Genomic DNA, 26,738 nt, shown 5'->3' with positions numbered 1-26,738 from the left:
ACTTATTAAATGTTTGTTGACTTGTTTGTCTTTTAAATACCTCCTAAAATTGAATATCATCACCCACAATTGACTACAATTTAATGAATATGCTTTTTTAAATGTAAATTTTCTTAAATGAGGTATCCTAAACAATTGTACATCTTATGTTAATTTTACGGTATAGCTGGCTAACTGTTACTAAACAAAATAATAAAGCATGTATCCAAACTTAAGCACATGTACCTCTTTCTTTTAGATCTTCAATGTAGGCTTTCATAAATTCCTTTTCAAAATGCTGACGATCTTGCTCACTTCCTGTCATTTCTTCACTGTCTTGATATTTTGTTTTGCCTATTGGATTATCCATGAGGCTTACAAATCTAATATGTAAGATATAAGGAAATATTTTCCTTTAGCCTTTTATATATACACACATACATACATACATACATGCATACATATGTAAAACTGTTGTGGCTTGCTTCAACATAAAACTTCATTTTTTCTTTCAATTCCATCTACTTTTCCTACTAATAGTCACTTGAGAACAGCCTCCTGAGATTTGGGGGATGGTAATTACTAGACTCCCTTTCATTTTCTTCCCTTCGCCTTTTCTGCATTTCTTCCCTTCTCCCTCATAGATAAGTGTCATTCTCAAAAGGTCCCTCCTTCTCCACCCCAATCTCTTGCTTTTGCTTTTCATTACATCCTAGCACCAGTAGACAGCAAGAGCTTAGTGATGGTGCTGTTGGTAGAGAGGGAAAGGGAAGGAAAAAAAAGGAAAGTAAATACCTTTCAGTCATTCAATCCTTCCCTTATTGCTTTCTTCATTCCCAGTACTGTACTGGTCTACAAAGCCTTAATTCTCATTCTACTCCTCACCACTCCCAAACCATCATCATCATGCTTCTCACCCTAATACCCATAGTCCAGTGATGAAATGTTTGAGTTTGTAATTTCCTCTAAAATGAAAAAAGAAGAGAAGGTAGAGGTAGAAAGGAGGAGGAAGAAAAAAAATAAGAAAATTAGAAGATAATTCTTAAGTCCTCCATGGATTTCAATCTTTAAGTATTCTAATTCCCCCATGAATATAAAGAATTATTGAGCTTAGAAGATGTATACTTTCTCTGTTAAAACTAAAAGAAAAGATTAGAGGATGGATTCAAAGTAAGACATTGAAATGAATGGTAGGTGAGTGAATCCATATCAGAAACCCCAAAGTTTTTTCCAATAATATCATTATTACGTGTAAAGTTCTAAATATTTAAATATATAATAAAGGAAAATTTCGCTTAATCAGAACCTTTTGTTAATCATCTATTTCCTTTTACCTCCTTTTTAAAACAAAAAGCAAAAAAATAGCCAGCAATTTATTTTTTAAAAAAAGGACAGAGCCATTTATCCTTATCTCCTTTATTTATGATTGTATAATAAAGGAATTGATCTTATAGGATTAGAACCCTTAAAGACTTTCAAAATCTTTAATTCATATGTGCAAAAAGTATTCCCTGTACTATACCTATTTTAAACAAGACAGTAGATTTTTAAAAACAAGATTTGGATAATAGGGACTTCTGGGTAACAGATAATAAAAATATTCAGTTATCCAAAAGATTACATTGCCAAAAATACAATTGAGTTTATTGAGATTTCATGGTGCTGATTCTAGAGAAAATGGTTAACCTTGGGATGGCAGCTCCTGGGGCAGAGCCAAGATGGTTGGGTGAAGCTAGCATGCTCCCAGAGCTATTCCCTAAACAATGTTAAATGAAGCCTCTACACAGACATTGAAGCCCCAGATTCCACCAAAAAAAAAGAAAAGATTAAAACAAGTTTTCAACAGTAGACACTGTAGGATTTTCAGTGAAGGTCTCTGTTTTGGGGGGGAATGGCCCAGCTAGGTGGGAGAGCAGATGCTTTTGGCATAGCACAGATTGGGTCCTGACTCAGAGTTCCAATCCCAGACAAAGTCTGAGTCCTGGGAGCACCAGAGCAAAAGACAGGACTGGGCTGGGAACCAACCACTGCATAAGTAGAACCTGGACATACAGGAGGAGACAAACCTCTATATAGGCAACACCTTGCTTGAATAGACAGTGATAAACCAGGAATCAGACCTCAACCCCAAAAACCTCTATATCTAGTCAAAATGACCAAAAAAAGTAGAAGTGCACTAAACCATAGAAAGTTACTATGGGGGCAGCTAGGTGGTGCAGTGGATAGATCACCGACCCTGGACTCAGGAGCACCTGAGTTCAAATACGACCTCAGACTCTTAATAATTACCTAGCCACTTAACCCTATTGCCTAACTAAAACTAAAAACAAAAAAAAAGTTACTATGAAGATAGAGATGATAAAAATGCCACCCCAGAAGAAGAAAGCAGAGGAAAAATTACCTACATGGGAAGACTCAAAGGAGTCTATGAATTGGACTCAAATACAAAACTTAAAAACTCAAAAATAATTTAAAAATAAAAGAAGACAGGAAGAAGAAAAATAGAAAAAAGAAATGAGAGCCATGCAGGAAAACTATGAAAAATTGATAAAAAAAAATCATCCCCTTTAAAAATAAAACAATCAACTGGAAAAAAGAATGTAGCTCTTCAAAAAATAAAATCAACCAAATGGAAAAGGAATACTACTCATCTAAACCTCAAATAGACCACCTGAAAAGGGAATGCAACTCAACAAAAAGTAAAATTAACTAAGGAAACACAAATCTACCAGAGATTTTATGGTATTTAAAAATCTCCCTAACTTTCATATTTCTTAGAATGCTATTAAATACTATAAAAATCTGACAAATCAAAGTCTTATTCTCATCACATTGTTATATGAAATGACCAACCAAAGGTGCAAGTATCCTTATAAATAAGTACATTTAAGGAAAGCAAAAAAAGACTGGCTTTTTCCCCCTCTCATATTCCTTTCATGATCATCATTTATTTTATTTTTTGTCTAAATTCATTTGTAGGATAATGTGCTTCTTTTCTCTACTTACTTTAAAGTTTTTGACTCACAAATAGCTGTAGGAATCTCCACCAAACCTTCCCCACTGACTACTAATAAGGTGAGCTTTGTCAGGTTGAGCAAAACCTGAGGAAGATAGGTCAGTTTGTTGTTATGGATGAGAAAGGTTTGCAGTTCTTCCAGCCTAAGAAGAAAGAAAAGACATCATATGTCAGCAAAAAAAATTGAATACAAGCCTGTATTAGTACCATATATCACCTCCTTCCAGTAGAAAAATCCCATGGTGACTGGGATTTTGTATAGACTCTTGGATATGTTTGTCTCTTGGATATTCAGCTGAATCTAATAATCTATCAAGTTGGATAAAACTGGTTCTCTCTTAATCAGCAAACATTATCAAAGCATGTATTATGTGCTAGACCTGTAGATAAACAAAAAATGAAGCATTGCTCGTGGAGTTTGTACTCGATTAGGAGATGTAGCCAATAGATTGTGTTGAAAAACATTTTTTCATCAGCAATTTATTTATATAGTATTTGCTGTTGAAAAGGCACTTCCCCACCCCCAATAACTATTCTACTACAAAGCTTCACTTTGGAGCTAGAAAGGTAGCACTACAGTAGATAGAGAATATGTATCCCAGTCAGAATGACTTCTATTTCTTCATCTGTAGGACTACATGATCACACTAGGGCCCCTGTTCCCCTTTAGATTATTTATACTTTAGCAAAAGAAGAGTGAGTAATTAGAATTAATAGATTAAATCAACCATATCTGGTCCTGAGAAGTGGTGAAATCAAATTTCTACTTTCTCCATAATTTTCCCATCTGTATCTGAAGAACTTTGATAATAGACTTGCATAGGAGGAAATAAACAATAGAAGTATTTCAATACATATATATTGATGCAGCATCACTGGATCTCATGTTAATGTAATTCATTACATATATTTGATAAGTGTTTGTTGAATTGAATATAGAAAGGTAATGGTACAATGAGGTGCCAATTAAAGACTTAAGTGAGAGAGAATTTGAAGCAAAGCAGCCATAAACTGATATTAACTAACATTAAATGACAGTTCACAGCATAGGTTTTAAATTATAGAAAGCTTTTCCTTAAAGAATTTCATGAAGTAAACAGTACAAATAGCATTTTACAACTGGGAAAACCAGTTCAGTAAGTGAAAGTTTCTGAATTGCACATACTTAATGAGCATTAGAGTCAGTATTAGTTAGATACTCCAACTCATGTGTCCTAGATTCAAAGATAATATTATTTCCATTGGTTAAGTAGCCTGGTAGATTAAAAAAAAGCCTGAAGTCAGGACAATTCATCTTCCTGAGTTCAAATCTGGCCTAAAACATTTAATAGCCGTGTGACCCTGGGCAAATCACTTAAGCCTGTTTGCCTCAGTTTCCTCATCTGCAAAATGAGCTATACATGGCAATGCCCAACCATTCTAATATATTTGCCAAGAAAACCCCAAATAGGGTCATTGAAGAGTCAGACACAAATGAACAACAAAAATTATTTCCACTACTTCAAGCAATAAAATACTTTTCGGAAACCAAGAGACCCTAAAATTAATTATTTCAAAAATAATTTGTTGCATGCTTTATCTAAGTTCATACTTGATTAAATTTTAATAAAAATAAAATATTTTACCTTGCAATGTAATAGCTACCTGTCTATGTCTTGAGGAAGATCATTTAAGTGATTGTTGCTTATGTCCAACCACTGTAAATTTGACATCCGGAGAACACATATGGGAATGCTGGACAACTCATTTGCTGACACATCTACAAATGTGACTTGTTTCAAATTACTTAGCTGGAAAAAAAAAGAATAACACATTTTAATCACATTTTATTGAAATAAAAATAATATCTACAAATTATTTGTTTGAAGGTTTTGCTTTGTTTTGCTTTGCTTTGGTTTTTTGCCACATGGAATAGGAAAAACAGTACTAGCATGGAGAGGGGAGTTTGTTGTTGTTGTTTTGTGTGTGTGACAAACTACTACAGTAGTCTATACTGTTTGTCAACATAACACTCACCCCCATCCCATCCCCACTCCCATCCTGCTCTCTCCCAAGTCTTCACTGACTAGTTCTCATTCCTGAAATAATTCTTCTCCCCTCTACCTCTTAATTTCCAAGCTTCCTTTATGTCTGTTGAAATCTCATCTCCTGAAATAGAGCACTTTCCTGTCTCAAAAGACCTATTCTATCTTTTTCGCACCTAAATGTACATGTTGTCTCTTCAATTATACTGTGAACTCTTTAAGGGTAAGAAATGGTTTTTGTCTTTTTTATTAGCATAAGGCTTACCACTTGTTAAATACTTGATAAATGCTTAATTGATTGAATAAGTGCTTCTTACCCTCAAGGAGGTTATAATTTTGCAAAGAAACTACACAAAAACTAATACAAAAGAACATGAGAAGTTCATAAGAGAAATATAAAATATGAGAACTAAAGATAGAGACAGCACATTTTCTTTGTGGGGTTCTGGATTTTTTAAAAATTGTAAAAAAACAACTGTATTTGGAGCTCATTTTAGAACCTGCATTTGAAAAATGGAAAAGAAAAATTCAGCAAGCAAAGACTGTGAGGGAGGACATGCTAAGATAAAAAGAATAGCACAGGATTCTGTTTGTTCAGGTAGTAGTCCTATTTGACGGGTGCATAGGATATGTGAAGAGGAGTAATGAAGTCAGTTAATAAGTTAATATTATTAGTAAGTATATAATAATGCCTGGGACACATGAACAGTATACCAATGCCATATCAGGAAACTGAACAACTTCTTTTTGATTTGTCCTAAGAAGATTCTGAAGATCACCTGGCCAGATAGGATACCTTCTTTTTAGAACTAAACTTCTAAGTAATCAAACTCTACTGCAGAGAATGAAATTCAGATGAGCTGGTCACATTGTTCAAGTGTCACCCTATTTTATGGGTAACATACAAGGCAAGAATGCATGTGATAGTCAGAGGGAGTAATACAAATTCTCTCTGAAGGACTTTGGAATTGATTCTGTGGCATGAGAGATGTTGTCAAAGGACTTCACATCATGACATGCCTATATCATAGAAAGTTTTATATTCTGTGACCAAAGAATTGCAGTAGCTCAAAAGAATCATGAGATGTGCAAATGTAGAGACATCTCTATTCCAATATGAACTATTTGTGACTAATTCTGTGGTAGAGCATACTGAGGTTGCATTGGTCTGATCAGCCACGAGACACAATGTGTCTTGACTCCAACAAAGTGATGTTGTTTTGGTCCTCTCCAAGAACAAAGGAGAACAACCAAGCATTTATTTATTAATGCCTACTTAGCCATGGGAATACAGAGAAAGGCAAACAACAATTCTTGTTCTCAAGGAGCTCACTGTCAAATGGAAAAATAAGTGAATAATTTTGTACAAAGTACACATACATACATAGATAGATGTATTAATGCTTTGTACATGTATAGTTATAGTTATAATTGTAGTTATACATTAAACTATACATGTATTATAGAAATTAATCTATAAATATAGTTTATATATTTTAAAATTACATAGACATTAAATATATAGAGAGAAAGTATATTTATTTGTATATATACTTAATACACACACATATGCATATATGGAGAGAGAGAGAGAGAGAGAGAGAGAGAGAGAGTTGATGTTCAACTGTTTCAGTCATGTCCAACTTTTTGTGATTCCATTTAGGGTTTTCTTAGCAAAGAACCTGAAGTGGGGTGATGAGGGCCTACAGACTGGTGTCCATCTGAAGAGAGAAGGGAATATATCAAAGATGTATTAAAGATAAAAATCACTTAACTTTGGCAACATATTGGATATGGAGGGTGGTGTGACAGTGAAGAGTCAACGTATAAATTGTATGAGGATTGAATTATAAAATGACTACTCAGAGCTTCCAAAGCTTAATAGTAATAACTAACATTTGTGTAGGATTTTTACAGTTTACCAAACCCTTTTCTTGTACCATCTCATTTTTATTTGCACAGCAACTCTTCTAGGTAAGTGCTATGGGTATTTATGATAAGCATTATTTTACAATTTCTGTTCCTACTTTTATGAGTGCAGAAATATTGAAATGTGAGTGAAGAAAATACCTTTTGACCTCACATACAGCTTTGTTTGTGAAAGACAAAGTAACAGAATATCATGAAAAAAATGCCTCTACATTTTGATGGAGTGTGCAAATTTGATAGTTATTTTTGAACTCAAAATTTTAATGGCTAACTGATATTGACTTGGATGGGAAATTTATGAATAAAATCTGTGCAGTTCCTAAGGATAAATCTTTACAAAATCTCTTTAAAGAGCCATTTAAACCTTCAAGCCTTCACCGTTTTTTATAAATGCCTATGGCAATAGACTTTACATGAATAACTAATAGCACAGTTTGACCCAAACACATAAATATAATATTAACGTAGAGTAATACCTTTCATCTGAATGCATTTTAAATGTATTAAATATATTTAAAAGCTATCTATTTTATAGAAAGCCACAATACCAAGTCAGAAAAGATATTAAACAATAACATCTCGGAGTAAACACTAGATCCTAAATGCATCGTTCATAAAAATAGTTGAGTGTTGAAAGGGCTTTTATATTGAGTAGCAAAACTCTATCAAGTCAGTAATTGCTTTCCAAAGGGGAAATTGAGGTCCCTAGGAAGAAGGGTATGATTATTATAAACTGTTCAGTCTCACTAGCACTCTCTACAAACATCAATCATTTGGAAAGGAACTGTGTTTGAATTCAGTGCAAAAAAATCCTATTAAAAACAATTTCTATTAACTGAGTCTGATAGACTTTTTTCTGTTACTATTTCCAAATTTCCCTATTACTGTCAAGGGTCCCATTATCATACCAGTCCCCTTGAATCACAAGGCAGGTGTCACCTTCAACTCCTTGATTTCTCATCCCCCATATTCCATCAATGGTCATGTTCAGTAGTTTCAATGTTCTTAACATTTCTTGTATTTAAATTTCTAATTAATTTATACTAATAATTTCTTGTTATCAGCCCTTTCCTCTGCAATCAACCTGGTGCAGAGCCCTTATCTCCTCATGCCTGGATCATTGCAATGATCTGCTATTGATCTCTCCTGATGTTCTGCCTGACCATGTCACACACACACACACAAACACTCAATAAATACCAATGAAATATAGATGAAATACTAGATGAAATGGATAATTCTCTGTTTGGCTATTAAAATTCTTAATGACTTTAGTCTTTTCTTCCCAGTCTTCTTGTGTTTATTCTTTCAGGTACACTGTAATCCAATGGTGCTAGTTTCCTTACTTTTCCTTTGCATTTGACATTCCACATCCTGATTCAACATGTTTTGACTATTTCCCATGTCTGAAATTCTGTACCTCTTTATCTCTATATTCTGGTTTCCTTGACTTCCGTCATGTCTTAGAAGTTTAAGATTATTAAAATCATTGCACTATTACCCCAAATTAATTAAGTCCAACTGCTGCCCCCTTTATGTTTCATATACAGTAACTGTCAAAGATAATATGTCAATGGATGACTTCTATACATTGTCCATTTAATTGCATTTCATAGCCTGACAATAAACATTCTTTATACATTTGTATTTTTTTCTGTATAAATAGTATGGACTCTTTCAAGTGACTATAGATCTTACTCAGAAGGCTTTTGCAGTTTTATGAGATTTACTTGATACATTTGAGTATAATGTCATCAAATAAACAAGTCACTTAGCATTGCACCTAGCACATCGTAAACACTTAATAAATGTTTGTTTCTATCCTCCTTCCTTCCATCCTCCCTTCCTCCCTCCCTCCTTCTGTCCCTTCCTTCCTTCCTTCCTTCGTTCCTTCCTTCCTTCCTTCCTTCTTTCCTTCTGTATTACCTTAAGATTTACAGAGTATTTTCCTTGTTATCTCATTTTATTTTCACAGCAACCCTGGGAAGTAAGTGCCATTGTCATGTGCAATTTACATATGAGGAAATGAAGGCTAAAGGTATGGTCCCAGTTAGTATGGTCACAGCTATTGTAGTAAGGACTAACCTACCTAAATGTTGAGAAATTCCACATCAATAAGTTGTCCCTCCCCTTAGTAATCGATGATCATGACAACCCATGAAACAACAACTATAGTAGCAACAGAAAAATACTCATAACAAATGATCATATGTGATCCCTCCATTTCTGTAGTTATAGTAGAAGAATATGGGAGGAAATAAAGGATGTTGAGAAACTTACATGTTTCTTTTAACATCTATAAAAATTAATTTAATGTTGGTGTTCTAAATGTGAGATCTTTGTCCAATGACCAAAAAATAGGTATAGTGGAGGATGAACTGAAGCATATAGATCTTGATACCCTTGCTACAGATGAAATCAATAGACAAAAGGAAATTACAAATAAAAGCAAGACTGACACATAGATTTCCCCTTAGAAATGAAAACAATGAAATTGGTTAACTTGATTTTATCACCTGTCTGAAAGTAACAACCATCATTACATGGAATACCCAATCATCTCATATTCTAGTGATCATAATAAGCATTTTCTAAAAAGAATTCTTTGAAGACAAAGATTAGATACTGATATATGTTATAGTAAAGAGGCATCAAACTCAAAGTCCGGTCACCTCAAATAGTCACAAGACCTTAGAGTGTGGTCCCAACTAGAGTAATATGTAATTGAAAAAAAATACAATATAATTAGATAAAGTCAATATTCAGTATGCTAAGTAAATATGCACTTTGTTTCTATTTGGGGATTTTTTGTAGTAAATGATGTAGGAAAAAAAATCTATAAATGCCTTGGCAAGACCTTTAAAATTAAATTGATATATAACAGCACTGTGAAATTGCAAAACAAAGTCAAGCATAAAGGAAGACTGTACAAAATATGCTGGAATACAAGATTCACAAATGATATGAGAGAGGTTAAAAGTTAATAGTCTATAAAGACAATTCCTGTGATATATGAGAAAGGTTAAAGGTTTGCGGACTATAGAGAAGATTGCTATACATATATGTTATATATAAAATGTATTTATCATATGAATGCTTCTTTGAGAAGAAAGTTGAAATGTGTTAGACATGACAAGCACCAAATATCATCAAGAAAAGTAAATCGATTATAATTTTTTACAAATAGAAAATAATTGGTTACCATTATGGAATCATAGTAACTTGTTAAAAAGAGGATCAAATGAACAATACAATAGAAAAAAATTTAAAAATGAGAAGTATTGCACAACTAAGGCAAATCCAAGCTGACCCAAATAAAGAATCTCTGGATTCTTTTTTTAAAATGCAATATTTCAAAAGAACATCCTTTGCAATGTACAATCACTGTCTTGAGGAAACTTAATCTCTGCATAAGAATTGCCAGTACCATCCACCTATACCACAAAACTTCCTATATTCTTCCTAAATGTAGACAAATCTCAGCCAAGAAGAGCATGAAATGGCAATGTAAGACTATTCGCAGAATCTCATGAGTGAAGATAAGAGGTTAGGAACAATAGCAACTCATAAAAGAATCCAAAGCAGTAAAGTCCAAAACAAGTTTAAAGAAAACGTGGCAAGAGACCTAAAAATGACAAAATGTAATGAGAACAACGAACATCACAACTAGGTGGGGGGAGGGGTAATCAGATCTTAACCCCACATCAGAATTTGGGTCATTTTTGGAATAACTATAAAAATAGAAGCATTATAAGTACTTCATTGGTCATTGAGTTCAACAACATGGGAGTGAGGGATAGGATACAAAGGCTAGTTAACAGTAAATTCTGGAGAGAACAAAGAAATTGTGACTGAGGGGTGGAAGTTCAGACTGCTTTATTTTTTAAAACCATGTGGAATTTACAGAGTAAAAACATTTAGCATCATATTTGTGCTTCTCTTCTTTGTCATTGTAGCTGCCAGGAGCATAACTTTGGCTGCTTCTAATTAGCAATACAATGACAGTGACTGCTAAGGACTAAATGTAGTAGACCAGATTGGATGAAATGATTCCTGATGCCCTTAAAAACAAATTTTTCCTCTCATGCCTCTGAGTCAGGCAGAAAATAACTGAAAATGACCCCTCCCAATCCCTTTCTCTGTAGTTCTTGTTTCTCTTATATGGGAACAGAAAGATAACAGAAAAGACCTTATTTATAAGGCAGTTGGCTGAGCTCAGACAGCATGCACCCAGAGCAGTTAACCTTTCTTATTGTGATATCTGCGTTTTTCTTTGCCACTGTTTATCCTAGTGTTCTATAAAATTTATTAGTAGGCAATAACTTTAATGTTTGGTTATTTGGGTGATAGAAAATGAGTGGCAAAGCTATCTGGAATAATGTGGTAAATTCATCTAGCACAAATATAAAACCTTCTATTTGGTTTTTCAAACCCTTTTCTAATCTTCTTACACCTTAGATCCCTCCAAAGAGATTTAGTATCTTAATGCTCTTCACATAATTCACTCTATCTCTCAACTCTGGTCATTTTATTGACTGATTCCCATACCAGAAATTCTGTCCTTATTTATTCTTTTGACTTCCCTGACTTCTTCTAAGTCTCAGTTAAAAGCCACCTGCTGCAAAAAGCCTCTTGTTCTCCCCCCTTTATAAACCTTCCTTCTGTGATTATTTCCAATTTATCCATTTAGCTATCTTGTTTGTACATAGCTGTTTGCATGTTCTCTCCTCCATTTGAGTATTAGGTCTGTGAAGGTAGAGACTTTTTTTTTCCTTTCCTTATATGCTGATGCTTACCAAAGTGTCTGGCACAGAGTAGGGACTTGATAAATAGTTGTTTATTTGATTTGACCATGGAGGCTGAACAATGGAATTTTGTCCAGTGTCCCAGTCCTGAAGGTATTACCTACCAGAGTTTTTTAGGCTACTCTAAAATGGTAAGATAAATAAAAAACCAAGAGAGTGAGGGAAAGAGATAATCTGAAGACATAAATTTCCCCCGCACTTTTTATTATATTGAATCAAAAACCCTTGGTAAAGAAAGAGAAAAGAAGGGCTCACTTCATGGACTCTTGGTTTCCTCTATTCCCTTCCTTTATTCATTATTACCTGTAGGGTTGTTTGTCACAGTAATTCTGTTATATTTATGATGCATGTGGGGTACAAACTTTATATTTCAGTGGCAAACTCTATTCTTCAACTTTGTGAGTGAATCCACTACATTTGGTCTGCTAATACTACAATACTTGATATTCTTCTTGAGAAAGAAATGGTACTAAAGAAATTAAGAGCATATGTGTATGTCTCTGTTGTGCCTTGCAAACATGTAAACAAATTCATATCTATGTTATATATTAAATTTATATACATACAGAAATACATATATATATATATATATATATATATATATATATATACACACATATATATGGGAAATAACCATCACTGTCTCTATTTCAAGTTTGAGTCTTTTGGACATATTTTATTGAGAGACAAATGGATATATACATACTCTAAAAATTCGGACATGTATATAAACAAAATATTGCCTTTCTCTGGTTTAGTTGATAGGTATAAAAGTTTGTTTTCATGTCAGATAGATTCATCTAAAAACTTAAAATACATCAATCTAATTGGTTAATTTTTAAAAATAACTAGCACAAGTGTCTTGAACATAGTAAGTATTCAAATAATGTAACAAATTGATTGGAATTGAAATGAATAACTTTGAGTGCCCAAGTAATAGCTTAAGAATACTGATTACTTGACTAGTCCCCATGTTTTACACCATTCACAAACAAGTTCTTCTTTCAAGATTTTTCAAAGACTCTAATATGCAATCTCAAATGGCAGTTTTCATCAGATCATGTAGGTTTTTGAGAGTTGGTGAATTCTATTTAGAGATACTTAGTGAAAGAAATTCTATTACAGACTACAGCACTATTAAATTCCACTTCCAAGATAATGATTCCCTTTAAAATACAGAAGTCATTTCGGACATGTCACTTTAAAACCAGCTCTCTCCATCTTGGGTGCCACTTCAATGTAACATCAAAGTAGAGAAATGTTCTGAAGGAGAATCAAAAAGCTTTTAAAGTTATGAGATATCCTTAGAACTTGTTCATTACCTAGATTATTGGAATAGTTTTAGCAGTAGCTTTTTCTGGCACCAGTTAGACTTTTCTCTAATTCACTCTAGGCATGATACATCCTAAGGTGATACTTGTTTTATTTCATCCAGATAATTTCTTCAGTTCTTTACTCCACTTTAGATAAAAGAGACACAATCTAAACATTATGTCCTTCAGAATTAAAATGATAGACTTCCAGAGTCAAAAGAAATTTAGAGTTAATCTAGTTGAAGGAAGAGTCAGAGCTAGAATCTAAATCTTCTTAACATTAGTCCAGAATTCTTTCCACTACACATTGATACAATGATGTCTATTTTCTATGGGAAATAAATAAAATGGTTCAGAAAACATGTTTTATTGAATAAAGCCTAACAATTCCAAACATTTAAGTAGTACTTTACTGAGGTTTGCTAAGAACTTTTTTAATTTATCTTTTTTTAGTCCTCACAACAATCGAGTAAGATAGATATTAGATCAAGAAATTGGGACAGATAAGTAAGGAAAAAAGAGAAACCTTATAAATGATTACTCAGCTAGTATTGAGCATTTCTGATAGATAATAATTGGAATTGGAGAAAAGAAAATTCCATAGACAGAACTGATATTTCATAAAAAAAAGATTCATAGGAATTAGGGGTTTTGGAGATCATCTATTCCAATCCTCTGAATTTAGTTTAAAAAATTATTCTTAAAAAAATACTTAAAACTCATTCACTGCTTTATACAGATTAATAAAAGGAATCCCTTATACTATTTGTATAATTTGCTATTTGAGTAATAACAAATAGAGCAAAGGTAGAGGTACTCCCTCTATACAACTTGGGGATAAGTAGGAATTCTGCAGACAGTATGAATAAGAGGTCCCTAGAAATAATAATTAAGGATAGCCTCACTGGAGAGGGATTGTGAAGAACTAAATGTTGTACTAGACAACTTTTCAGTTCAGGCCTCTTTCCTTTATTGTTATTTCCTCTTCCTTTCTGGGACTTATCCTCTTTCCAGTAGCTTATCTAAGAGATTTTATCATTTAGGGTGTTAAAATTTAGAATTTATGTCTCTATATCAGGGAACTGGCCAATAAAAGCCTTGTGCTTATGAACATGTATAGCATGTTGTCTGATGCAATCTATCCATGTGCTAAAGAGAAACATATATCCCATGATAGACTCTGAGATTGCTTATCTCAACTCCCACTTGTATGCTTGAGTCAGATTCCAAAGGATAGCTACATTTCCCTCTTAGGGTACTTGTGTAACCCTAAAAGCATATTGAATTTTCCTTAGTTATACCTATTTGAGTCCCCTTGAACCCCTTCCCCCCTCTCATAACTGATAGATCCAATAATCATTTGACTAATTATTTTGTACCAAGGAATATTTATTAAGAATATCTAACAAGGGTGCAGCTAGGTGGTATAGTGGAAAATAGCTGACTAATACAGTCTATTGTTTTTGGTTTAATAATCTAGTTGGATGAAGAAAAATCTTCATAAGTGCTGAGAATGACAAAATTTTAGAACTAGGATACCTTAGAGATCATTTAATCTCTATTCTAATACGAATTCATCTATTGATATAAAACCAGAAATATGCAATATTTACTTAATTTAATTACATATGAAAGATGCAATGCCAAAAAATACTAGTAGCAATAGATTTGGAACTCTAAACAATAGTCTCCTAAATTTCAAGCTATTGTTTTTTTCCCTCTGGTTACTTCTTTAATTTTGAAATTTTGGTAGCATCTTGTTTTACCTCCCATTAATTTTTTTAATTAATCTAAGATCAAAGGGCATAGATGTAAAATTGGAAAAAGCTTTCAAAATACCTACTCTTCCATTTTACAGATGAGGAAAGTGGAGTTTAGAGAAATTAAGTAACTTGCCCCAAACCATATAGCTACTTACTAGAAGAACCAAACAACCAATCAATGAATCAATCCATTATTAGTTGTTAAGCACCAAATGCATGCCAAGCATTATGTTAAGAAAAAACACAAAATACATTTCCTGGATTTGTACCCAGGGCTTCTGAGTGATGAGGGGAATGGAATTTATGATGAAGTTGAAATATTGCTTTAGGGCAAGTGATGAAGGGAGGAGTTGAACAGACAGATTATTATCAAAGAGGAACTAGAGATTCCTTGATCTATAATGTCCCCTTTGGTCCTGCAGAAACAAATTCAAATTCCAATTCAGAGTCTTCCCATATCATGGGATACCATACAGTTCATTATATTAGGGTTTTGCCACCTAATTCATTCAAAAAATCTATCTCCAAGTATGGGGAGAATAAAAGATCCCTAAATTTGTTCAGGAATGCAACTATCTAGTTACAAACAAACACAAACACTAACTCACCATTCCTTAGACATGATATAACTCGTATCAATACATCCATTCAGAGATCATATCAAAGACATAAATACTATTTACAATCATTGTGACTACAAACCTCCATACATTCATGAACCCTATAGTCTATGATTCTTTTTAAAAATATTTTTTCAATTACATGTAAAAATATTTAATTTCATTTTTAAACATATTGAGTTCTCTTTTTCTCCCCCCCCATTGAGAAGGTCCTCAATTTGATACAAGCTATACATGTAAAGTCATACAAAACATATTTCCATATCAGTCATGTTGTGAAAAAAAGAATATACACACGCACTTTTACACATACACACAAAGAAAATAAAATTTTAAATAAGTATTCATCAATCTGCATTCTGACTCCCCTTAGGTCTTTCTCTGGAGGTAGAAAGTATTATTTATCATAAATTCTTTGGAAGGGTCTTAGATCATTATAGTGCTGAGAACTGCTTTTACTATGTACAAGGTTCCCCTGGTTCTTCTCATCTAGTTTTGCATGAGTTTATGTGCATCTTTTCAGGTTTTTCTTAAACCACACCACTTGGATTTCTAGCCCTTTGAGAATAGTTTCAAATTGCTCTCCAGAGATAGTGGATCAGTACACAACTCCACCAATAATGAATAATGTTCCAATTTTCCCACATCCCCTCCAACATTTATCAGGTTCCTTTTGTCTTACATCAGTCAATAGAAGTATAAGGTGAGACCTCAGAGTTATTTTAATCTGCATTCTTCTAAACAATAATGATTTAGAGTTTTTCACAACAGAAGTATAAGGTGAGACCTCAGAGTTATTTTAATCTGCATTCTTCTAAACAATAGTGATTTTGAGTTTTTCACATATGATTAAGGATAGATTTTATTTCTTCATCTAACAGATGTCTGTTCACATTCTTTCATCATTTATTAATTTGGGAAATGTTTTTTTTATAAATTTGGGTTATCATTAATATATAGAAAAATGAGGCCTATATCAGAAAAATGTAAGGTTTTCCCAGTTTTCTGTTTTTTCTTCTAATTTTGGCTAGATTAGTTTTGTTTGTACAAAACCTTTGTAATTTAATGTAATCGAGTATTTTCATTTTGGTTTTTTTTTCTAGAAAGGCAGTAGGGTTAAGTGACTTGCACAAGGTCACACAGGTAGGTAATGATTTAAGTGTTGGAGGCAAGATTTGAACTCAGGTCCTCCTGACTCCAGGGCCAGTGCTCTAACCACTGCAGCACCTAGCTGCCTCCAATCAAATATTTTCCATGTGTAATGCTCTCTATCTCTTATTTGATCACTAATTCTTTCCTTATCCATAGATCTGAAAGGTAAATTGTATTCTATTATCTTTTATTTTCCTTTTAAAGATTTTATTTATTTTGAGCTTTACAATTTTTTCCCCTAATCTAGCTTCCCTCAACCCACACCCAAAAAAAAGGCAATTTGCCAGTCTTTACATTGTTTCCATGGTAGACACTGATCCAAATTGACTGTGAGGAGAGAAATAATATCCTTAAGGAAGAAAAAATAAAGTATAAGAGATAGCAAGATTACATAATAAGATTTCAGATTTTTTTTCTAAATTAAAATTAATTGATCTTAGTTCAAATGCCACAATTCTTTCTCAGGATAGAGAAGGTATTCTCCATTGCAGATAGCCCCAAATTTTGCCTGATTGTTGCCCTGATGGAATGAGCAAGTCCATCAAGGTTGATCATCGCCCCCATGTTGCTGTTAGGGTGTACAATGTTTTTCTGATTCTGCTCATCTCGCTCAGCATCAGTTCATTCAAATACCTCCAGGCTTCCCTAAACTCCCATCCCTCCTGGTTTCTAATAGAACAAGAGTGCTCCATGACATACATAGATAAGTTGGTTAAGCCATTCCCCAATTGAAGGACATTTACTTGATTTCCAATTCTTTGCCACCACAAATAGGGCTGCTATGAATATTTTTGTACAAGTGATGTTTTTACTTTATTTATCAGGGTATAAACCCAGTAGAGGTATTGCTGGATCAAAGGGTATGCAATTTTTGTTGCCCTTTGGCCATAATTCAAAATTGCTCTCCAGAAAGTTTGAATGAGTTCACAGCTCAACCGACAATGTATTAGTGTCCCAGATTTCCTGCATCCCTTCCAACATTGATCGCTGTCCTTTCTGGTCATATTGGCCAGAGAGGTGTGACATGGTACCTCAGAGATGCTTTAATTTGCATTTCCCTAATAATTAATTATTTAGAGCAATTTTTCATATGAATATGGATCACTTTGATTTCCTCATCTGTAAATTGCCTTTGCATATCCTTTGACCATTTGTCAATTGGGGAATGGTTTGTTTTTTAAAAAATTTGACTGTTCTCTGTATATTTTAGAAATTAGTCCTTTGTCAGAAATACTAGTTGTAAAGATTGTTTCCCAGTTTACTACATTTCTTTTGATCTTGGTTACACAGTAGTTTTGTCTGTGCAAGAGCTTTTGAATTTAAAGCAATCAAAATCATCTAGTTTGTTTTTAGTGATGTCCTCCATCTCTTTCTTGGTCATAAACTGCTTCCCTTTCCATAAATATGACAGGTAAACTACTCTTTGATCTTCTAGTTTGCTTATACTATTGTTTTTTGTGTTTAAATCCTGTATCCATTTGGATCTTATCTTGGTATAGGGTGTGACATTGTTGGTCTAATCTGAGTTTCTTCCATAATAACTTCCAATTTTCCCAACAGTTTTTATCGAAGAGAGGGTTTTTATCCCAATAGCCAGACTCCTTGGGTTTATCAAGCAGCAGATTACTAATTGTTTCCTGCTATTGCACCTAGTCTATTCCACTGGTCCACCAGCCTATTTCTTAGCCAATACCACAGTTTTGAGGACCAATGCCTTATAATATAATTTTAGATCTGGTAGAGCACCTTTTGCACTTTTATTTTCATTGAATCCCTGGAAATTCTTGACTTTTTTATGGCTCCATATGAATTTATTTACTTTTTCTAACTCATTAAAGTAATTTTTTGGAATTTTGATTGGCAGGGCACTAAACAGCTAGTTTAGCTTTGGTAGAATTGTCATTTTTATTATATTAACTCGACCTATCAATGAGCAGTTGATGTTTATCCAGTTACTTAAATCTGATTTAATTTGTGTGAGAAGTGTTTTGTAATTGTTTTCAAAAAGTTTCTGAGTCTACCTTGGCAAATAGACTCCCAGGTATTTCATATTATCTGTGGTTACTTTGAATAGGATTTCTCTTTCTACCTCTTCCTGCTGTATCTTGCTAGTCATATATGGAAAAGCTGAGGATTTATGAAGGTTTATTTTATATCCTGTGACTTTGCTAAAGTTGCTAATTGTTTCCAGTAGTTTTTTAGATGATTTTTTGAGATATTGTAAGTATACCATCATGCCATCTGCAAAGAGTGAGAGTTTTGTCTCTTCCTTCCCAATTCTAATTCCTTCAATTTCCTTTGCATCTCTTATTGCTGAAGCTAACATTTCTAATAGAATATTGAATAGTAGTGGTGATAATGGGCAGCCTGGTTTCAACCCTGATCTTATTGGGAATGCCTCAAGCCTATCCCCATTGAATATAATGCTTGCTGATGGTGTCAGATAGATACTGCTTATTATTCTAAGGAACACTCCATTTATTCCTAGACTTTCCATTATTTTTAATAGGAATGGGTGTTGTATTTTGTCAAAAGCTTTTTCAGCATCTATTGATATAATAATATGATTTCTGATAGGTTTGTTATTGATATAATTAATTATACCAACAGTTTTCCTAATATTGAACCAACCCTGCATTCCTGGGATAAATCCTACTTGATCATAGTATATTATCCTATTGATAACTTGTTGTAATCATTTTGCTAAAATTTTATTTAAGATTTTTGCATCTATATTCATCAGGGAGATAGGTCTATAATTTTCTTTCTAGGTTTTAACTCTTCCTGGTTTAGGTATCAGCACCATACTGGTGTCATACAAACAGTTAGGCAGAGTTCCATCTTCACCTATTTTTCCAAAGCGTTTATATAGAATTGGAAACAATTGTTCCTTAAATATTTGGTAGAATTCACTTGTGAATCCATCAGGCCCTGGAGATTTTTTTCTTAGGGAGTTCAATGATGACTTGTTGAATTTATTTTTCTGAGATAGGGTTGCTTAGGTATTTAATCTGCTCTTCATTTACCTTGAGCAATTTATATTTTTGTAACTATTCATCCATTTCACTTAGATTGTCATATTTATTGGCATAGAGTTGTGCCAAATAATTCTGAATTATTACTTTAATTTCCTCCTCATTGGTGGTGAGTTCATCTTTTTCATTTATGATACTAGCAATTTGGTTTTCTTCTTTCTTTTTTTTTAAACAAATTGAGCAGAGGTTTATCAATTTTACTGTTTTTTTCATATAACAAACTCTTGGTTTTATTTATTAATTCAATAGTATTTTGCTTTTGATTTTATTAATTTCTCCTTTCATTTTTTTAGAATTTCCAATTCAGTGTTTAATTGGAGGTTTTTAATTTGTTCTTTCTCTAATTTTTAGTTGCATATTTAGTTCTCTATTTTATTCATGTAAGCATTTAAAGATATATAATATAACCCCTTACAACCACTTTGAGTGAATGCCCTAGGTTTTGGTATGTTGTTTCATTATTGTCATTATCTAAAATGAAATAATTAATCTTTCTATAATTTGTTGATGGATACACTCATTTTTTAAAATGAGGTTATTTAATTTACATTTCGTTTTGGGTTTATATCTCCCTGGCCCAATATTGCATATGTTTTTGTTGCATTATGATCTGAGAAAGATGTATTCACTATTTCTGCCTTTCTGCAACTGATCATTGTTATGCCACACTTGTCAAGGTGTTAATAACTAACATAAATGTAGTAATTTTTAAAATTAGCAAAGCACCTTACAGATATTATTTTATTTGAATTGTACAATGGCACTGTGCTATAATACCCGCATGATTATCCATCCCCTTTTAACAAATAAAGAAATTGAGACTCAGAGATTAAAAAACTCATATAACTAATAAATACCAGAATCAATTTAGATAAAATAAAAATTGCAAAACATTACCACATTTTTGGGATGTATGGTTTTCTGGAATTTTTTTCTCCTGAACTTATCTCTCATTTCTACTTCAATGCTTTTTCTCCCAGGCTTCATAAGATAGTTGGTTCAATAACTGCCAAGTCCCTAAGGACCACTGGGTCTTGTTTCTCTCTCTCTCTCTCTCTCTCTCTCTCTCTCTCTCTCTCTCTCCTCTCTCTCTCTCTCACACACACACACACACACATATCACATTTATCATATAAATATATGTATATATACATATATGTGTATATATATATATATATATATATATATATATATACTACATTTATCTATCTTACCTCAAGTAGAATGTGAGTTCCTTGAGAACAGAATTTTCTTGATTTTCTATCTAGCACTTAGATCCATGTTTGGCATACTATAATTAAATGCTTTTCATTCCTTTATGCATAATTTTTTTTTAAAATAATTTGCAGAAATTAGTATGTATCATAGAAGAATGTTACTGATACTAGATACTAATGATACTGGTATTAATATGATGTCCTGCTTTTCTCTTAAACCATTAACCATCTTAAAATATTAATGGCAGAAGGCCCAAAAGAAAGAATTAATTGTAAAATATCTTCTGACTATAAACCTGAATCAATTATATTATCATGCCTTTTGTTTTCTTGTCTTTTAAAAAAAAATCACTGTTTCTATACCCCCTAACAAAAAGCTGGCACTGTGATTTTAAACCCACTCTGCCTAAGAGTTATTATTACCCTTTGGGTTGAGAGTATTCTAGTAGAAGTAGATATAAGCTTCAATGTGGCACCTCTTTCAGGGGGTTTACTTGCAGGGCACTTTCAAACTCAGTTAGAGAGTGCAATTATTGGACAAACAAAGCTTTGAAATAAAAACAAAACAAACACCTTGAGAAAATAAAATTATACATGTATTGATTTTTTGAAATGTCAATTGTAAAGGCAAACTTTTGGCTGAGATCCATTATTTATATACTTTCTATCATTTTCATTCTTTGAAAATAGTCTTATTTTGGTGAGTTGATATTACATATTGTAGAATTATAGAACCCTAGCATTAGAAGAAAAACTTGGAGGGATTCTAGTTCTATAACCAAGTGAAAAAATGGAATTCTTCAAAGTTAAAGTTGATGAGCTCAATTACATATTTTTCCTTTGTATAGTTCTCTTTATTTGCACATAAGATTTAAGGAATACAAAGCATGCCCTTCATAACGGTCCTAGGGAAAAAGTACTAGAGTTATATAGCAGGGACAACTATTTCAGTGATTTTTCTATTGGGAACTTCCCTATTACTATTGAGATCATTGCCATCCTTCCAATCAACTAGGCTCATAATCAAGGTATCATTTTCCAATATAAGCAAAACACTGACATATGCAATAATCATACATTTCTACTTTCAATAGTCTCCTGTATATTTCCCTTTCAAATTATGCTGGCCCCACAGTTCACACCTTTATCATGTCATCTCTCCCCACTCCATCATATCTTCCTCTCCTATCAAACTCATTTTTCCTAAAGCATAGATTTGACTTTCTCACCTTTTCTCCACCATTCAATAAACTCCAGTCATACCTTATTATCTCCAGAATTAAATGTGATAGGAACCAAAACTACAAGAAAGTCCTATGTTTGGTATTTTAAACCCCCAATGTCTAGTCTTGTAGTTTTCTACCTTTCATGGTCTCTACAATTCAGCATCACTGGCCTACTTTGCACTGCTCACATAGGCTTCTCCATTTCCCCTCCTTCAAGTCTTTGTACTGGATGCATCCTGTACCTGGTATGGTCTCCTTACTCTCTTCTGCTTCATTGTTTCCCTGACTTCCTTCAAGGTATAGCTCAAATCCTACCTTCTGCAGGAGGTCTTTCCTAGAACTGTCTCCCTTTACTGTTCCTCAATTATTTCACAGTTCTGTTGCATATATAATGTATACACCTTATTATTTATATTTTGTCCTCTCTATTAGAATGTGAGCAGGGACCATGTTTTTGTCTTTGTTTTCCCAGAACTTTATACTGGCACATCATAATTTGCTTAATAAATACTTGTTGATAGAGAAATTTTATATCCTTGTCAATTAGGTATGTACAGAGAGATCCAGGCAATGAGAGTCCAGACCTGAGAACATTGAGAAATAGTGACATTATATTTGTTAATCCTGCTTCTAGAAGCTCATTTGATAATCAATAGAAGGACCTGGTTCTCTGAACTTTTGGTTGGCTGTTAGTCCAGAACTTAATTTGGGTGAAGTCATCCAAAAGTAACTCACTAAAAGACTTGTTGGTTTAAGAAAATCAAATGAGATAATTGTTAAAGTACTTAGCACTGTGTCTTGAATATCAATTGATTAATAAATGTTAACATATATTAATAAATAATAATTGCTTATTCCCTTCTGCTATAATATATATCCCCTCATAAAAAGTTAATTGATGTTAGTTGCATATCAATTATATCTAAAAGATAACAACAGACCAATAATTTGGAGCACTAATCACTGGATCAGAGATATGTCAGGGAGAAGAGTTCAAATCCTCAGGAGTACTCCTAGAAACTTATTGAGGAGGAAGTGGAGGAGTTGGGTCTGACTTGTTAGTTTGAGGGGCAGTTGTAATAGTGACTATGAGTCTTGTAAAGCTACGTGTGTGAGGATACGCTATGGTTTCTTAGAATTTTGTAACTTTAAGTACTATCTTTACTCATTCAAAGATAGAACATATACACATTTATAAATAGTTGTATTAATTAATGAGGTAATGTTAGAATCTTTGTGCATAAGAATTTTTTTCAACTTCCTTTCTAGAGTTTGATTTAGCATGGTATTCTGTGGGATGGGGGCGGGGGGAAGAAGGGGAAGAATATATAGTACCTCTACAAGAACTTTGAGAGAATAGTTTAAGACCAAACTCCAATGCTCCTTCTGAACTCACTGGAAAGATTTATGTCTATATAATTTTGCATGTGATTTGGAAATGTTAATTATCTCCTTGTTTATATAGATTTGAAAGGCTCCCTTATAACTAAATATCATGAATAGATTCCTCATCTCCCTTATAAACTACTCTTAAATAAATCAAGGAATAGTTCATTTTGTATTTTCATACACCTATTCCCAAACAATTGCTCCATTCAAAGATGTGGGACCATAGGCAAGTCACCTTTACCCTTTCCTTATCTGTAAAATCAGAGCACTGGCATTCAGAAAATAAGCACTAATGAATGGTCACTCCACTCTGCATCTGTTTCCAAGGACTAACAGAAAACAGTTCTGTATCTTACTCTTTGTATCATCCCTAAAGGAAGCAAAAAGAAAAGTGTTAAATGCACCAATCTTTCCATTGCTGTTAAATGAACTGTACTACAAGCTCTATCTTCAAAAGGCTTTAAATTTAGTTGTCAGAGAAATGAATAATTGGGGAAAAGTCATCAATAAAGTCCTCACACAATGGTGTAATCACATCACTTATATAATTGGGGCTTTTTTCTCCTTACTTTCTCTTTACCAAAAATGAAGAAGATGCAAGATAATGTCAGGGTATTGTGGGAAGAACAGGCTAGCTGATTAAAATCCAAATAAGGCCATCCTTCTTGTTAATTCTAATAAGTTAAGTACAGCAAATACACCATTTGTAAGTGTGATAAAAAGAAAAGAAGCTACTGACTGATGAAGAAAGTGACTTTCAAGAGTTTTTCACATCAAAATAGGTCAAAGGCACAAATCACAAACCATCCTCAACAGGGTGTAACTACAAGTTAGGAGCTGTAGTTTGAAGGCCATACCCTTATTTCAGAACTATTCTCCTTAACAATAATGAGATTGAAGGATTAAGGAGCAAAGAGAATGAGAAGGAAAAAAGGGAAGAGAGCAATCTAAGCTTTGATTGCTGAAGAAGTAAATGTGTCAGAAAAGCAAAGGTGAAATAGGAGAGTAGCTAAGAAGAGAACTCCAGAGGTTAATGTCAGATATGGGAGGTATTTTTCTCCCTGAGCTTGCATTTGACTCCATTCTGCAACTCTATTCCACTAATCATGAACAAGCTTCAGAAGCAACCAGGTCCTATACCAACAAGGGTATAATGGTAAATGCTAAGCAATCAGCTTCCTAAAAGCAAGACATAGTTTTAAATTTAATATGTTTTATTAACATTTTCTCCATCACTTTCTTAAGTCTAACAATAAACAAAATAATAAAACAATCTCTAATTTGTAGAGTTTGCTGGCTTCCATTAACAATCAGCTCTTGTGGGGAGGGGCACTGGAGTTGGCTTCAACACATCCCTATGAGCAACCTAGTAAATGATCTAGTCACAACAGGAAAGGAAAGAGGGAAGGATAAGAAACCCAAAAAGGTGATGATAAAATAATGAACAGAAAAAAGTGGTTTGGGTTCTCAGGTGCCTCAACTGATTAGACATTACTCCAGTTAGGAATAACTAATAGAAAAGTATAGCCCAAGTCCCTCTCCTAAATTAAAGGGCATCTAGAACAATCCATGTATATAAAAAAGAATACTCACTAAAATATACCTTCAAATAGGCTTTTCATGAATAATCTCCAGGGAAATATATTATTATTATTACCTTGTGAATAACCATATTCCACATTTGGATAACTCTAATTCCTAGAAAGTTTGTCTATGAAGTTTAAATTTACTTTTTGAACAACATTTCTTCTCATTCTATTCCCTTTTCCTAATGATAGCACTTGAAATACTATAAGATATAGGGGTGGCTAGGTGGTATAGTGGATAAAGCACCAGCCTTGGAGTCAGGAGTACCTGGGTTCAAATCCGGTCTCAGACACTTAATAATTACCTAGTTGTGTGGCCTTGGGCCTGTTTGCCTTGCAAAAACCTAAAAAAAAAAAAAGATATGATGAGGCTTTGGGTCTGTGACCCTGGGAGGCTACTTCCAGCAGGGTAACTCATCTTCTGAAAATCCTAAAGGTGTTACTTCTAGTGTTAGCCAAGGAAAACCTTCTTTAAGATGAATTAAAGAAAGGATACACGGAAGTAAAAGCCTTGAGAGCATTGATTTCTGTGAATTTACTCCAGGCAAGGACCTAAGAAAAAATCCTGGCCACCACAGGAAGGAAAAAAAGGGGGGCGGAGCCAAGATGGCAGAGTGAAGGCAGCATTTCCCAGGAATTCCTTTCCCCAAAAGTCCAAAAGCCAACAAATTATGACTCTAGGAAAAATTTAGAAGAGCAGAACCCACAGAAAGACTGAGTGATACATTTTCCCAATCCAAGATAATTTAGAAGTTCCACAGGAAAGGTGTGTTTCACCATAACTGGGAGCTGGAAAAAGCCCTGGTCGCATCACAGCCTCAGAACAGGTTGAAGGGGCAGGGAGAGAATTCTGCTACACTAGAATGAATGTGGAGTGTGGGAGCATTGGCCACAGAACCTGCAGTGATAATCTGGAGAAAGCAGCCTGCAGATGGTAGAGCCTATAGAGCACAGCCCGCAGACGAAACAGGTTCACAGAAGACTGCAGAAATTTCTCTGCTCTCCCTTGGGGAAGGCCTCTGCTGTTTACCCACACTCTGATCCAGGTTGCAGTTTGGCCTTCCATACTAAGATAGCCAAGCATGACTCCAGGGCACAGCTCCAGGGCAGAGGAAAGTGCAGTGGTCATCTATATATCAAATCACAGTGACCCCCAGTGGGGTGTCCCAAAAAAAAACCCACAAAGCATTGGAAGTGCTGTAATTATTCTTGGGCTGAAGAAATGAGTAAACAACAGAAAAAGAAGAATTTGACCATGGAGAATTACTTTTGCCCCATGGAAGATCAAAACACATACTCAGATGACTACAAAATTGGAGCTTCCATATCCAAAACCTCCAAGAGAAATAGAAAATGTGCTCAGACTATGGATGAGTTCAAAAAAGACTTTGAAAAGCAATTAAGGGAGGTGGAGGAAAAACTGGGAGGAAAAATGAGGATGGAGAAAAATTATGAAAACCAAATCAACAGCTTGGTGAAAGAAATACAAAAAAAATACTGAAGAAAACAATACATTAAAAACCAGTTTAGGCCTAATGGAAAAAACAAAACAAAAGGCAAATAAGGAGAAGAATGTCTTAGAAACCAGAATTGGCCAGTTGGAAAAGGAGATAAAAAAGCTCTTTGATGAAAATAACTCCTTCAAATGCTGAAGGGAACTAAAGAAATATGATGACTTTGAAAG

The 26,738-nt window shown here is 33.7% G+C and overlaps 1 protein-coding gene across 2 annotated transcripts in view; it reads right to left on the bottom strand.

Moving 5' to 3' along the window:
- The window catches only part of LRRC2 (leucine rich repeat containing 2), a 214,793-nt gene that overhangs the window by 18,175 nt on the left and 169,880 nt on the right, over nucleotides 1-26,738 (bottom strand). For both annotated transcript variants that reach the window (XM_074207290.1, XM_074207291.1), the window contains exons 6-8: nucleotides 4,640-4,785; nucleotides 2,986-3,138; nucleotides 226-362 (exon numbers count right to left, since the gene is read on the bottom strand). In XM_074207290.1, coding sequence (XP_074063391.1) covers nucleotides 226-362; nucleotides 2,986-3,138; nucleotides 4,640-4,785 — 436 coding nt within the window. The remainder of the gene's footprint in view (nucleotides 1-225; nucleotides 363-2,985; nucleotides 3,139-4,639; nucleotides 4,786-26,738) is intronic.

The sequence above is a fragment of the Macrotis lagotis genome, chromosome X (assembly GCF_037893015.1).
Source record: "Macrotis lagotis isolate mMagLag1 chromosome X, bilby.v1.9.chrom.fasta, whole genome shotgun sequence".
In the NCBI taxonomy this organism is placed as follows: domain Eukaryota; kingdom Metazoa; phylum Chordata; class Mammalia; order Peramelemorphia; family Peramelidae; genus Macrotis; species Macrotis lagotis.
This window is presented reverse-complemented; position numbering and strand designations above follow the sequence as displayed.